This window comes from Myzus persicae, unplaced genomic scaffold (genome assembly GCF_001856785.1).
Source record: "Myzus persicae strain clone G006 unplaced genomic scaffold, MPER_G0061.0, whole genome shotgun sequence".
Lineage (NCBI taxonomy): Eukaryota > Metazoa > Arthropoda > Insecta > Hemiptera > Aphididae > Myzus > Myzus persicae.
Genome location: NW_019103867.1, coordinates 811,777 through 827,471, shown reverse-complemented (window position 1 = coordinate 827,471; position 15,695 = coordinate 811,777). Strand labels below are relative to the sequence as shown.

At 32.5% G+C, this 15,695-nt stretch overlaps 3 protein-coding genes across 3 annotated transcripts; 2 read left to right on the top strand and 1 right to left on the bottom strand.

The window, feature by feature from the left end:
* The first annotated feature begins 724 nt into the window (after window positions 1–724).
* Window positions 725–3,157, top strand: LOC111035609 (venom serine carboxypeptidase-like). Its single transcript, XM_022317287.1, has 2 exons — window positions 725–1,782; window positions 2,445–3,157. Exons 1-2 carry the CDS (start codon window positions 1,017–1,019, stop codon window positions 3,086–3,088), a joined length of 1,410 nt encoding a protein of 469 aa, XP_022172979.1. The 5' UTR covers window positions 725–1,016; the 3' UTR covers window positions 3,089–3,157.
* Window positions 3,158–6,747: 3,590 nt separating this feature from the next.
* On the top strand, window positions 6,748–10,252 carry LOC111035641 (ADP-ribosylation factor 1). Its single transcript, XM_022317339.1, has 5 exons — window positions 6,748–7,113; window positions 9,284–9,432; window positions 9,503–9,612; window positions 9,793–9,918; window positions 9,979–10,252. Exons 2-5 carry the CDS (start codon window positions 9,285–9,287, stop codon window positions 10,141–10,143), a joined length of 549 nt encoding a protein of 182 aa, XP_022173031.1. The 5' UTR covers window positions 6,748–7,113; window position 9,284; the 3' UTR covers window positions 10,144–10,252.
* Window positions 10,253–12,459: 2,207 nt separating this feature from the next.
* On the bottom strand, window positions 12,460–15,297 carry LOC111035629 (26S proteasome regulatory subunit 8). Its single transcript, XM_022317325.1, has 8 exons — window positions 15,149–15,297; window positions 14,474–14,624; window positions 14,056–14,279; window positions 13,792–13,984; window positions 13,596–13,728; window positions 13,361–13,514; window positions 13,087–13,296; window positions 12,460–12,600 (listed from the first exon to the last, which is right to left on the bottom strand). The coding sequence occupies exons 1-8, from the start codon at window positions 15,167–15,169 to the stop codon at window positions 12,460–12,462; spliced, it is 1,227 nt and encodes a 408-aa protein (XP_022173017.1). The 5' UTR covers window positions 15,170–15,297.
* Between the last annotated feature and the right edge of the window lie 398 nt (window positions 15,298–15,695).

Here is a 15,695-nt window from a genome sequence, read left to right as displayed (position 1 = left end):
TATAGTATAATAATTAATAAACATTCACAATATTCATACACGACCAGTAGATTTCTCTGACGAGGTATACACTGAATAATTTATCAAAATTGGATCAGGGGCGTACTGGAGCAGGCTAGAATAAGGGCTAAGGACCATAGGTGCCAAGCATTTCTTAAAAATTGGATATTGTTATAAACAAAATTACAAAAAAAAACAAATAGTACTACCGAAAGCTTTCTGTAAATTATGACTTAGCAACCCCCCCCCCCCCCACACACAACCTGCAAGTGTCCGAAGCAGTCCCTGAATTGGGTATTTACACTTACTTCAGAGTGTTACCCAGTAAAACACAGTTTTAACCAACAAAAGTTTCTTATTTTCATTGAGCTATTACTAAATATAATTGTTGCTTCTAATTTTTTAAATCGATATAAGCTATTAATTTAATATAATGTAATATAATTATAATGTTATAAATGTACGTGTACCTAAATTATTGGTCATAAATAACAATATTATATACTTCGAGCCCGATAGCGTAGAGCGGTCTACGTGACGGTAGATATAGATTTTTCTAAGCTGTTATCGCCGAGCGTATACACAGACGAGGCGGGTCGTCTTAATAAAGTGACCTCTACCTCCACCATGTATAGGAAATAGGTACATATTAATATTATAATATTATACATTCTCAAATAATACGTTGCTCGACGGCGGTGATCTAATCTACGGTGTAATAATAATTGAATACAATAATATTATATACACAACAATAATATAATATGATCAGTTCAAATATATTATTTTATCGCTGTTTCGTTTTATCGCTTTTCACTTTTCAGTCGGCTGCCGAGTCCCGACGAGATCGAACGTTGTTGTCATTCCTGCAGCGGCGATAGTAATAATAATTAACGCCGAGTCGAGTTCAGATCTCATCGTATATTTTTATTATTACTATTTTATATTATAATATTGTAAAGGTACAGCTTGTTCACTACAACGAGACGTGGTTTTAATAATACAGTCTGATCACGATGCGTTTTGTGGTGGCGATGTTAGCGTCGCCGCTGTTGGCCGCGGTACTCTGCTTGTTCGCCTGCAGTCGGACAGCCGTAGCGATGGCACCCAGAGGCGGCGGTAGCGATGGGGCCCTCTACCTGACGCCCCTGATACAGGCAGGCCGGATCGAAGAAGCACGGGCTGCGTGCAGTGTGAAACCCCTGAAGGCAGCTATCGAGAGCTACTCCGGTTACCTGACTGTGGACGAGAAGCACGGTTCAAACATGTTCTTCTGGTTCTTCCCGGCCATGAACAGCGCCCGAGACGCGCCCGTCATGCTATGGCTGCAAGGTGGCCCGGGCGCGTCCAGCCTGTACGCCTTGTTCAACGAGCACGGCCCGTTCTCGGTGGCCAAGAGCCACGGACTCAAGTTGCGCAACCACACATGGGTGGCCACCCACTCAGTGATATACCTGGACAACCCAGTGGGCACGGGGTACAGCTTCACCTCCGACGACGGAGGTTACAGCACCAACCAGGCATCAGTCGGCCTCAACGTGTACACCGCCTTGGTGCAGTTCTTCACACTGTTCCACGAGTACCAGAACAACGATTTCTACGTGACCGGTGAGTCTTACGCAGGCAAGTACGTGCCAGCTGTGTCATACTCCATCCACCTTAACAACCCCGATGCCAAGGTCAAGATCAACCTCAAGGGTCTGGCAATTGGCAATGGTTTGGTCGACCCCATCAACCAGTTGATGTACAGTGAATACCTTTACCAACATGGGTTCGTCGACGGTAACTATAATATATCATACACATATAAATATATATATATATAACCTATAGCCATTAAACTCATTAGCCATTTAGTTACGTCATTATTAGGGCTAAGAATCAGATGCACTATAGAAAACCTTGAAAAAATGTATTTAACATGTTCGTGACATAGTTCAAACTTCTAAAAATATAAACACCCTAGGCTTTATGAAAGTCAATAACCATCATAACCATATTATACATTTATAATATGTTCATAATAAATTTTAATTAAAAACAAAAAATAATAATAATTTAATTCAAAAAAATATAAAATAAAGCTTAAAATACGAGAAAAAAAGTTATTTTCTCAAAATTGTTAAAGGATAATACCGTTGAGTGCGATAAAGAGCAAAACATTACCTTAAAAGTGCAAATAGTTAAAAGACTCATTAAAAAGATGAAGTTCATTGTTACAAATAATTCTCACTTTGAACTAGGAAAACCATGGCAGTAAGCATAAGTTAAAAAAGCATAACATATTTTCTACAAATGCACAGCCTCAGTCACTATACATACCTAATATAATATATTGTAATATGTTACATCGTGACGTGACTATACGACGGTTAAAATCAAGTTACTCGTATTATAATATAATTACATAATAAATATCATAATATTATAATATTTCGTCCTAGAGTATGGCAAACAAGAGTTGGAAGAACTGGAGAGCACGGCCCGCGTCCAAATCCTCCGCAATGACTTCGATGCCGCTTTCCGGATTTTCGACAAACTACTGAACGGCGACATCTATCCATATCCGTCGCTGTTCCAGAACCTAACCGGCATGCGGTACTACTTCAATATGCTGTGGGACCGGGACCCGACGCCGTACGGTGACTGGGAGAAGTACGTGCAAGAGCCATTCATGCGGGAAGCGTTGCACGTGGGCCAGCGGCCGCTGAACAACGGCACTGTGGTCGAACACCACTTGGCAAATGACATGATGCAGTCGGTGGCCACGTGGCTGGCAGCCCTGTTGGACGCTGGCCAGTACCGCGTTCTGTTGTACTCCGGACAGCTGGACATCATCGTGCCGTACAGGGGCACGATGAACATGGCACAGTCACTTAAGTGGTCAGGCGCGGAGCGGTTCCATAACGCGACGCGAACCATTTGGCGAGTGGGCCACGAGAACGAGACCGTCGTGGCTGGTTACGCGACCACGGCCGGTCCGCTGACCGTGTTGCTGGTCAGGGACGCCGGTCACATGGTGCCGGCAGACCAGCCGATCTGGGGCCTGGACCTGATCAACCGATTCACGACCGGTAAACCATTTTGACTGGACCACAAGGCTGAGGAATTCATGACAATATAATATTATAATATTTTATGTTTTCTTATGTTCCCACAATAATATTATTGTTACACGTTAAATTATCGAAGCGAGAATATTGTTATAACTTATACCTATTTATATTTTAATTGGCACCAGCTGCCGATAAATATATGTTATAATTTGTAACCTTCGACGTCGGATTGATTACCTAATTATTATAATATTGTACGTTTAATATAAATTCTATCTATACACCTATCTAATGATATAATAATAATAAACGAATAACAATATTTTATACAGCTGTGTTTACGCCTGTTGTTTAATTGAAAATTAATCGGTTTTCCTGTCGAATGGTATTCAGTCCAAGTCATTGTGTCATTATTGATTATACATAGTTGTGTACCCCAACTATACTGCAATACCATAAAACGCCATTAGAACCTCAATCAAGAATCAAAAGTTCATCACTGCAATATAATAACATGGTGTGTTGATAATAACTTGACGATTATTGACCGAATTAACTCTATTCGTATGGCGCCTAAACTATTGAAATAATCGACACTACGATAATATTAGACAATGAGACACGAGTAAACAACATAATATATTTATGTTAATTATATTATATGAGAACGCCAGGTCCACAAGTGTTATCTCTAACTTACAAACGTACAACATAACAAATTTGTGTTTATAGGCGTTCGAATTGTTTATAGTAAGCGTATTATTATTACTATCATTGAGTGAATGTAACTAACTTAAGCTACCGCTACGTCATGTCTCCAGATTGTTACGATGCCTATTTTAATTTTTAGCAAGTTACGGACGTTTTTTAAATTGTTATATTTTACTTACTCATAAATCATAATAGGTACTTGTTGAAAACTGAAATATCGTAAAAACGCATAAGAAAACACCGGCAGTGTTGCACTCTAGCTATGTTATAGGACTGAGTCAACACAACGTGCCGGTGGATCCTCGTTTCTTAGAATTATAATGGTAAAGTCGTAGTTTGGATGTTTTTGATGAATTAAGGAGTTTGTTAGATGTTAACCTATAGTCGTACCATAAGTTTTGTCCTTATATTTATGAACCATGGCTCTATAAATTAAAATCCCACCAAAAACCAAGTCACGAATAATTAAAGAAGACCTTGGTCTTGGTACTATTATCAGAGAAGCACCGGTCAGCAGTTAACAGAAGTTTAACCTATAGAATTAGAATTTAGAACGACGTAAGCTAAGAAGTTACTTGAGCAGTGCGCAAAAAATTGTCACAGACAAATACTCTTTAGTCTTTATGACGTAGAAGAAAAATTCAACAGTCAAAATGGTAGAGTTTAATGCCCACAGGCAGTCACAGCTCTGGGGAAAGATGTTGAAAAAATATAAAGAGTAGAAAGAGCAGGATATCATGCTTTAGCCTCAGTTATGATTTGGTAAAGAATATCATATGAGGACGTTACTCAAGACTCAAATGCATATCTGTGGGCAGGGAGTGAAGCGCATACGACCACCGACCAATTAAGGCTCAAAGTACCAAGTAGATTCACCTTCCTGCCAGAAAACAATGTTGAAGTTGAAAATCTAAGCATTTTACCGCTACTAATCTAAGCATTTACTGCTCTAAAAGATGATGAACAGGTACAACATTTGAACGAAATTATAGATACCAATTTAAACAAAAAAAGGATTTTAGTTATTCTGTTGTAATACAAAAATATTTTTTGGCGGTACTTGAAAATGTTTAAGTATATTATTATATTTTATATACATAATGACATTTAAAATGCCATGTTTAGGTAAAAATAATTATTTTTTACAGATTTTAACTTATTCTATTACTAATAGTTAAATAAATCGTTTTAATATCAATATAAATAAATCATATATCATAATGCTATCAGTAACAAGTTTAATAGGTACATATTGATATTGATATAGTTTAATAAGACTTTGATTATGTGTAATAACTAAGAAGTAGGTAGGTATGTAATAGCAAATAACAGGACATATTGTCAGAATCATTCGTTGTTAGTCGTTAGGTTAATATTTTCTAGGAATAATCAAATAATATCAATAACTATTAATTAATATAGCAATATTTTCGGGTGCAGTGGGCGGATCAATACATTTTTTTCCCCAAAAATAGCCCTACGGACTTCGTCAGATTTACTAAGGTTTTTAAGCTTTTTTTAAAAAAGGAAATCATTGGTCAAGGTCTCATAATTTGCAAACATTTTAATAGAAAATATAGGTTGGGATAACTAGATGAGACACTTACATTCAATTTATTTTTTATTCTCACCAAATGACCAAAAATTAAAAACATGTATAGGTGATGTGTAATCATAATAAATGTTGGTTCGTTTGATATGTTTAGAATTTTTGATATGCTTATGTTATATTTGGTTACAAAAAAATAAGCAATTATTATTAAATATTATAATTATTATTTATTAATAAAGTTCTGTATATTTATATAATACTGTAATAATGTTTTGATATAATTTCAAAACATACAATTTTAATAATTATGATTAGAAAATCCTAATTTATTTTATCCAATTTTAATTTAAAATATGAATGTTTCATAAAAGTACAAATATTTCATTAAAAAAAAATGTTTTCTTATGTTTAGAATATGTTTAATACCCCGTTTTGAATTAGCACTTCCATAAAAATAATTCCTGTTTACGCATCTGTTATATACGTATCGTAATGAATAAATTAGCTTTTGTAATGTAAAACAGTTGTTGTGTTTTGATTATGATTTAAAATTGTTTTATACACAAGCAGTACGACATCGAACCCCACCCCTCCCACCATCGCCTACACAACCACCGATTTTGAAGGTATAATATTATATGATCTAACGAGAAACTAAAAAACAAACGCACCTCATAATAATAACAACAATATATTATATTGTTATTTAGAAATAAATATAATTAATAATAACTAATAAAGCATTTTTCATTTCATCTCCGCTTGGAAACATTTAAATTGTTTGTTTCCGCCCAAAAACATCGCGTCACCGCCGCTGACTGTTACGGACTCAACACTTACGTGTAGAAATATATCATAATAACTACGACTGCGTAGTGTGTACGCCACCGCCTGTGACCTGTTATCGGTCGCCTACGCGGCTGTAGCCTGTAGTGCTCGCTGTACTGTTACTGTGGCAGCATTTATGCTTATCACCCGTCGTAACAACAATCTACCGGTCACCGGACTCGACATACCGCAGACTGGGCATAGCGCCGCTGTCGGTGATTAGCAGCTAAGCAGCCGCGGGTGTTTGGGTACCGTGGTGGTGGTAACCACGTAAAGAGTAATGACACACCGGACCGGTGGTGCAAGGTGTTACCAATCCACGCGCGAGCCCACCGACTATAGCGGGCGGGCCCGTCGGCCACTCGTCCTGGGATATCGTGGCCGCGGGGCCGGGGCCGGGGCGCGAAAACGACGACGACGACGACCAGCCGATTTCATGGCAGAAACGACGGTCGGTCACGTGACGCCGGCGGACCAATGGCGGGCGCGGGCAAGGAACAATCGTGCTCTATACGTGGCACGCATGTAGAAACCGCAGGAGCGGCGAGAGAGAGAAAAAGTAAATAAATGAAATACAAAAAAAAAGTAAAATAATAGAGAGAAATACCGAGTCGTCAAGAGAGGAACTCGTACGCCGCCGCCATCTTATCCTATAATCGGTTAAAAAATATATATATATATAATTATAATACATGTAATATATTATACATAACATACATATATACATAAAAGTGTGTATGTAGATACGCATACGTTTATATAGATAATTATTGTATTCGTTATTCGCGTCGTGATAATATAATATCGTTTTTCGATTCGATCCGGCCGTGTCAGTCTGTGTCGTCCTGCGTTTTTATCAGACTTTTTGACCGTCGACGCGCCCCGTTCCGCACTCACGCACATCTCGGCCTGCCGATCGTCGTCGTCCATACCCGTTCAACCGCTTTGACCTACGTCCGACATCAAGTAAGTACCACACCGACAGCAACCACCAACACCCGTGTACCGAAAACGGGATGCGGCCTAGCCGTGTCTCGGGGTCCGCCGTCGGATTTTTCGGTTCGCCGTTTTATCGCCATGGCCGGCTGCTGTGTGCGTGATCGACCGCGGCCGGCTGCTGCCTACGTGTGCGATTCCGCATCCGCCCAGTCAGCCGAACCATAAGTCCTCCGGTGGTGTCCTGTGAGTTTTGACGGATATGACGTGTCGTCTGCACAACACATTTTCCCCGGGTGTCTCACCGGCACCCGTCTTCGGGTTCTCGAGTCGGCGACGCTCCTGTCCACCTTCGGCGGTATGGTCTTGTGCGGTTTGTCCTACTTCTGTAGAGACTAGAAACCTGGATCATCGCCCTCGAGATCTATAGCAAAATACTGAAATATTAAAGACCTATAATAATATGTGTACGTACTTGACCTCAAAAGCCATCTCGATAGTGGATACGACATGTAACAGATTGTATTTGTCCGACAAAGTGAAGTGTCTGTACAGTCTTCATAATATATGCAATCACCCGACTATTGTTATTTTTGTATGACTGTTTTGATCATCAGCTTATAGAAAAATTGATTACACACTCAATTTGTAATCGTCTTAAGAATCATTCTGAAGATCAGTTGTTTTCATACTCTTTGTACCTAGTCCAAACCTATTTATTACACACCGTTGACACTTTCACTATTAATTCCTAAAAGTATAAACCTATTTAGATAATCAATATATTGTAACAATATATATATATATATATATATATATATACATATACATACTGTATTTGATTATTTTGTTAATCTTTTCTTTGTCGCTGACATTTAATGTACATTTTTACATCAGGATTTGATAATATTTAAATTATTCTACAAAGAAAAGAACTTTTCTAGAATAATTTAAATAAGTTAAGTTGGCATTCATCCATTTTGCTATTAAACTAAATTACTTAATTGATCATGTTTCTTGTTAATAAAAAATTTGAGTTCTATTATAGCCTGTATTAGCTAATATTATTGGATATCATTAATACCTAGTTACGGCCTATTCTTTAAGAATAGATAACTACCATGTTGGAATTAAAAAACTACTAGTTTTGTATTAATAATTTTAAGAAGAAAATGTGTGCAACAGGTATCTTTTATGATTCTTTGTATTTCTTTGTGTTTCATTTAATATTCTTAATATATTTTTAATTAGGTAAATTTTTTATCATATTGATAATATATTTTGTTTTTATTTAAGCTGTGGCAAACTACTCCAACTTATCTATTTATTGATCAAAGTTCCTACCATATGGTATTTAGTTTTTTTAATTTAATTATTAATATTTAATACTAATTGTTAACATCTGATTTGTTTACTACGTAGTTGATCTTAAAATATTTAGATGCTTCAATACCCTTTAATTTTAATTTAATTAACATTCTAATGTGATACTAAGCATTATTAATATTTACAATTTACATTAAAACATAAAAGAAGCTTTAATATTACAATTATTTATGATACCTTACCAACATTCACATTTTTTTATTTTATTAAACAACAATAATAATAATTGAAAAATTATTTTTTTAAATAAAGTATTAAAAATAAGAATTACTACTTTAGATACTTACTATAATGACATTCTTAATTATTCATAATTGGTTATTACTAACAGATAATTGTTATCAATTGATAAGATAATTCTGGATTTTATATTTTTATGGATAGTATAAAACTTAATTTATTTGTTTTAAGTCATTGGTATAATTTAGGTACAGCAATGTATTTATAATTTGGTATATTCTTAGTCTATTTGTTTGTATTTATCTTCGTTGTACAATAAATGGTTATTCAAATGATAGTTTTAATAATTATTTAGTTTGTTGAAATAGTATTAACCTTATAAATCAAATTAAGTTGGTGAATTCAATTGTATTTTAATGGGAGTGTTCTGGCCTGAAAATTATCTCCCTCTGACCATCTACATACATTTTTTTATCCGTTTTATTTTTTAACTAAGAGCAATCCTCTACAATTATTTAAAAATAGGCCACTTAACTTATTACTTATTAGGTATATAAAATTGAACCAGTTCTATTATGAAAATTATTATGTCAATAAACTTTGTATCATGATTTTAATAGTAATTATTTTTCAGAATGGGGAATGTTTTTGCAAATCTGTTCAAAAATTTATTCGGCAAAAAGGAGATGAGAATACTTATGGTAGGATTAGATGCAGCTGGTAAAACAACAATTTTATACAAATTGAAATTAGGTGAAATTGTTACCACTATACCGACTATTGGTAAGATATTTTTCTGTTAACTGACTTAATTTATTATTATTTATGAATTATTATTATGCAATAATTCTAGGTTTCAATGTGGAAACTGTCGAGTACAAAAACATCAGTTTCACAGTGTGGGATGTTGGTGGACAGGACAAAATCCGACCACTTTGGAGGCATTATTTCCAAAACACACAGGCATGTGTTTTAGTTTTTATGAATACTTTAAGATATTATAATAATTTAGTATTGTGTGAACAAATTTGTTAAAACTATTTAAATTAGAAACTTAATTAGTGGAATAAATATATTAACATGTTTATAAAAAAGTAAAAACTATGTACACAAATAATGTTGTAATTGTTGGATTTGATGCAGGGTTTGATTTTCGTAGTAGACAGTAATGATAAAGAACGTATTTTTGAAGCTAAAGAAGAGTTAATGAGAATGCTTGGTGAAGATGAGCTTAGAGACGCCGTATTATTGATATTCGCTAATAAACAAGTAAATATAAATATAACCATAGTAAAAATTATGTATATTAAAATTGTGTTTTAATTGTAGGATTTGCCGAATGCCATGAATGCATCTGAAATTACTGATAAACTAAGCTTACACACGCTACGCAATCGTAACTGGTATATTCAAGCAACGTGCGCAACTAGTGGTGATGGTTTATATGAAGGTCTTGACTGGCTGTCAAATCAATTGAAAAATGCCAACCGTTAACCGACTCCAAACTACATTATTATTATTATAAATATTTAAATAATAAAAAAAAACTTTATTTGTAATTCGTGAAAACAAACTTAAGCATAATATATTATATATATATATAGCAGACTAAAGAAATTTTTTTTACTCGCCATCAAAATTAATATTGTCAAATGTGTTCTCTTAGTTAAACCATTAGTTCTCTGTCCACAGTTGTAATTAATTCCTTAATAAGTTTTATCATGAAGTTCAATGATCAAAACTATTTTAATGAACCGTTTGACTAATATTAATTTTCAATATTAAAAACTTATATAAAATCATAAAAAAAAAACAAATACATAATTACTAATTACTATAATTGTATCTTTCCTCTAAACGAAACATTTTATAACTTATATTTTGTCTGAATTTTGTAATGCAGAAAAAATAATTGTTATGTTGATTTCCCCACATTTTTATTATTTTAGCTTTATTTTGAAATTTTATTATTAGCTTAAAAACACATTTTTTTTTTAGTGTATACATTTTTTTATATAAAAGTTACATACCCATACCGCTATATAAAAAATAAATATGTATAATTTTTTTCTTTTTAAGTTATACAAAAGCTGAATTTTTTTGTAAATAAAATTTACTATTTATATTACTATTTAAAGTTTAAACAACATGTTTGCATTTGTTTTATAACTTCAGTTTAATATGCCTTGTCCATCTGGTTATAAATTGTCCATGGCCGATAAATGTAGTTATTCAATTGTTATAAAACTAAAATTGCCTAGTAAATTCAAAAACAAAGAGAAGTTTTAACATTTAATTTTGGACTCTAAATATCTGATATTAAGTCAATTGTCAGTGTAATATTTTGTTTAATATTAAAATAAGTATATAACTCGACATTCCATTTATGTTAACGTTCAAAAAGTGAAAGTCTGTTGTTTCACTGACATTTTTCTCGTCTGCCCAACAAATGTGGTGTGTTTGTTGTAATTGGTGTTTGTGTTTAATTTGTTTCTTTCACCTAGTTAACTGATTGGAAATGATTTTATTTCTTAATCATATTATGGTTGAGACTGAAAACCAAGACCTACTCTCAATTGTTGCTGATATTATTATTAATCTTAATTAATAATTTTTAATTTTTGCTATTCTTAATTCTTGTCCATCAGTCATTATATTAACATTAATCTTGTGAAAGGAAAAAACTCGTAATATTATTGTATTTCTAATAAATTTTAAAAATACATGTAAATATATACTTTTTTTTATATATATTATATACTGCAAATCGTTTCATTTTATCACCAAATGTTTTATTAGCGCCTGTTGATATTCCACAAACGGATTATACGAATGTTCTAACTTTTTAAGTCTATTACTTTTTGTTTCATATTCATCATGCACTGCTGCTATTGGTTATTATTATTGTGCTGTATCAGCCAATAAACTAATTAAATTTTTTATTTATTCTACTATTAATACTAATTCTACTGGTTACTTGAAAATAGCATTTTAAGTTTAACTGCCTAAAAGTGTCAGCGATTATCATTAAACTATTATCAATCATAAGAAATGTGTGTGAACAATGATGGCATAAATCAAAAGAAAAAACTTTTTGTATGGGTACTATGAACAAATTTAAACATCTTTGATGCATACACACAATTATTTGGACTAGATTTTTTGGACCATGCTTCGCATCCAAAGATCGTAAACATACAAGTATTTATTAGAATTTTGAATAAACAAATATTTTTTGTACATCTGATAATCAAGAAATCACATAGTAACAATATCTTCATTTTAAACTTCTACAAATGTCCAAAAATCATTGACTCAACTGATAATACATTCATAATTAAATATCATAGACTTCAAACAATAACCTGCATTGTTGAAGATCAATCGTTTTAAAAATAATTTAATAAATTTATAAATATGTTATAAATAAAAAAATCAAATCTTGAAGTACAGTTAAAACGTATCGAACATTGTTTTAATCAGTACGATAAGAATGTATCTATTTAAACTTAAATACCGTTAGTTGGATATTATCCAAGTATAAAAAAAAATTCTATCCCAGCATGGTGAGAATTCAACAAATGATTTTTGTACTTAGTCAAAGAAATTGATTTATTCCATAAATTAGACTTTTGAACAAAAATGTATAAAATACGACATTATACATTTATTTTATTAATTGAAGGCAGAGCATAATATTAATTTAATGAATAATTTTTTTGTTGTTACTCAAACAATTAACTACATTTAAATTGTCGTATAAACATAAGAAAAAAAAGATACAATGTGGAATATGGTATAATTTGAAATTTATTTCCAGAGCTTCTTGATAGACATATTTTTTTCAGAGTCCTTTTGCATTACTTTAGCAACAGCCATCTCAAAATCATCTTGTGTTACGTGAACACGCCTTTCTCGTAAAGCATACATTCCTGCTTCTGTGCATACACCCTGCAATATAAATGGTTTGATAATAAAATTATTTCTCTTAATTTTAGTTTAACAATGACATAATTTAAATAACATTCTCGAGGCTCTTTTAATGGTTACAATGTATTAGTTACAAACTTTAAATATTATAAAAAGAAAAATTAATAAAAACTAGATAAAATAAATATATTAAGTTACTAATATTAATACTGTTATACTAATATATAATGCTAATATTAATATTTATTACTCATATCAATAACATATTATGTATTATTTTTAAAATCATAATTCATAATGATAAGAGTAATTTCCTAGTATAAGTCAAACAACAAGCTAAACTTAGCTTGCAGAGCCAATTGTTTTATTTTTTATTAAGTATATTTATTAAAATTTGTATAACATTGAAAGTTGTTGAAAATTAGGTGAAAATACACATAATTATTATCAAATGAATCTTATAGTGTTTTCATTTAAAATTCATAAGAACATGAAGAATCACATTACCTTGACTTCAGCTCCAGACGCTCCAGGCATGAGTTCTGCAATTTTCTTTAGATTAATGCCCCTCGTCAGGTTCATTTTTCTAGAATGAATACGCAAAATATCCCAACGAGCTTCTTCATTTGGTGGAGGGAATTCAATTTTACGATCAATACGTCCAGGCCGTAACAGAGCCGTATCCAAAATATCAATACGATTGGTTGCCATTATGACCTGCAAATACAGTGGACATGTTAATTACAAATGCCCCTCATAAAATGTTCACAACTTATCCCACCTTAATGTTTTTAGTTGCTTCAAATCCGTCGAGCTGATTAAGCAGCTCCAACATAGTTCTCTGTACTTCAGAATCCCCACCACTACCAGATTCAATACGCGATGAACCGATAGAATCAATTTCATCCATGAAAATAATACTAGGTGCATGTTCTCTACAGTAGCAATAACATTTAACATAATCAGTACAATAAATATTATCATTTATTATAAGAGAAATAGAATCAATATTATACCTTGCCATAACGAACAGTTCTCTAACCATTCTTGAACCTTCACCAATAAATTTTTGCACAAGTTCAGAACCAGATACTCTGATAAATGTACACTCTGTGTGATGAGCAACAGCTCTAGCCAATAAAGTTTTACCTGTTTGAAATAAAAAAGTATGATTAATGACTATTTCATATTCGTATGAGATATTGAACTTACCAGTTCCAGGAGGTCCGTATAACAGTACACCCTTTGGTTGGGCAATACCAAGGGCATCAAACAACTCGGGATGTTTGACGGGTAATTCGATGACCTCTTTAATTTCTTTGATTTGAGTGTCTAATCCACCAACCATTTCATAAGTGGAATCTGGTACTTTTTCGACCATCATAAGTGAAACCAAAGGATCCACCTAATATAATTACATATAAAAGTAATAAATGTACTTAAACAACAAAATTATGAATATAAGTATTTACAGACCTTATTGGGCAGAATTTTATGCAATGTATAACTTTCGTTGCGCAATGCTACTCGACAATTTGGTGTGACATCATTGATATCAATGTTTTTATCAATGTCTACAACAAATTTTCCTTCTGGATGTACTTTAACAAGAACCTTTTTTTTGTCCATTGGCTTCACTACTTCGCCTACATAAGAACCTTGTTCTTGAAGTAATTGCAGTTCTTCTCTCAACAACCTCACTGTTAACATAAAACAAATAAAGAAAACAATCACTAAATAACTTGTATGATATATATTACACAAATATAATTCAACTACACACAAATGTATCAACACATGAAATTATTTTGTCTTTTGAAATATAAATGTATTAATCAAATAATATAATAACATAATACAATATATTAAAGCTTATTTATCATTAATTAAGTACCTTTAGCATTGAGTTCATTCCTCTGAGCCTGTAAACGTCTGAGGTTCATACTTTTTTCTGCTACGACCAATAACAGTTCTTCGATTTTAGTGGTATAGTATGATTTGAAACCATCTCCCCTAGAACCACTATTTTGATCCACCTCCATGAACTAAACACACATTTTTAACATAATTAATAAATAAACAGTAAACATACAACTTATTGGAACAGTCCAAGTTGTAGTAAACATTGTTTTTTTTTTTTTTTGTCTTCTATATCTACAACATTTAAATACCTCAATATTCATATATATATATATATTTGGTCCAAGGTATATTTACTGGTTCAAGGGATAAAACTGGTCAGCTGAATAAGTTATAGAAAACCCTAATTGTGTAATTATTTGGTTAAACAATCAATATATGAGGAGAAATTGTAATTGACCATTTGAGGACTTAATAGCAACAACACATAAACTATGACATATAATACTACTATTAATAACTATTATTAAATAAAAAATTGTTTAAAAAATAAACATGATGATAATATATTGGGGTAAAAGCTAATGTAACTTAATTATTAAAACAAAGGCTAATTTAAATACAATCAATGAAAACAAGAACAGACATGAAATATCTATGCACCTAGTACCTTAGTATAATTATTAAGCTTAAATCGATTATTTCTTACTTCAGGAGGATTAGGCGTCATGGTTGCGATGATTGTACTACAGAAACAATTGGCAAATTCTTTTTAAATATTTAACATAAAAACCACAAAATCACTGTGAATAGTGAATAACAATAATTACTGCTTCCTATGAAAACCTACTTGTAATGGTTTGATATCAATGCTCGCTTTTATCATGGTCAGAGTGGATTTTCACGGTATCATTTTTGTTCCATGAATTACTACTCATTAGTTTTGCCGCGTGTTTTCAAATTCAATAATTGTTTTTTTTCTTAATGGTAGATGTTTGCTGTACTTTTTTTCGCGAACGCCGTCAATTGACAATTTTACAGTTGTACGTTGCACCTTTAAATCGGAAATCCAGACCATAAGGTTCAAGACAGGGGTTGCCAACTTTTTCCAACGAGTACTCATAAGTTATAACAAATTTAAATATCCTACGATCGACCACTATTTGTTTGGGTATATTATCGATTATTATTTATTAATTAAATCAGGTATTACATACAGTATAATTATGCATTTTATAGTAATATCCTTCTTTTGT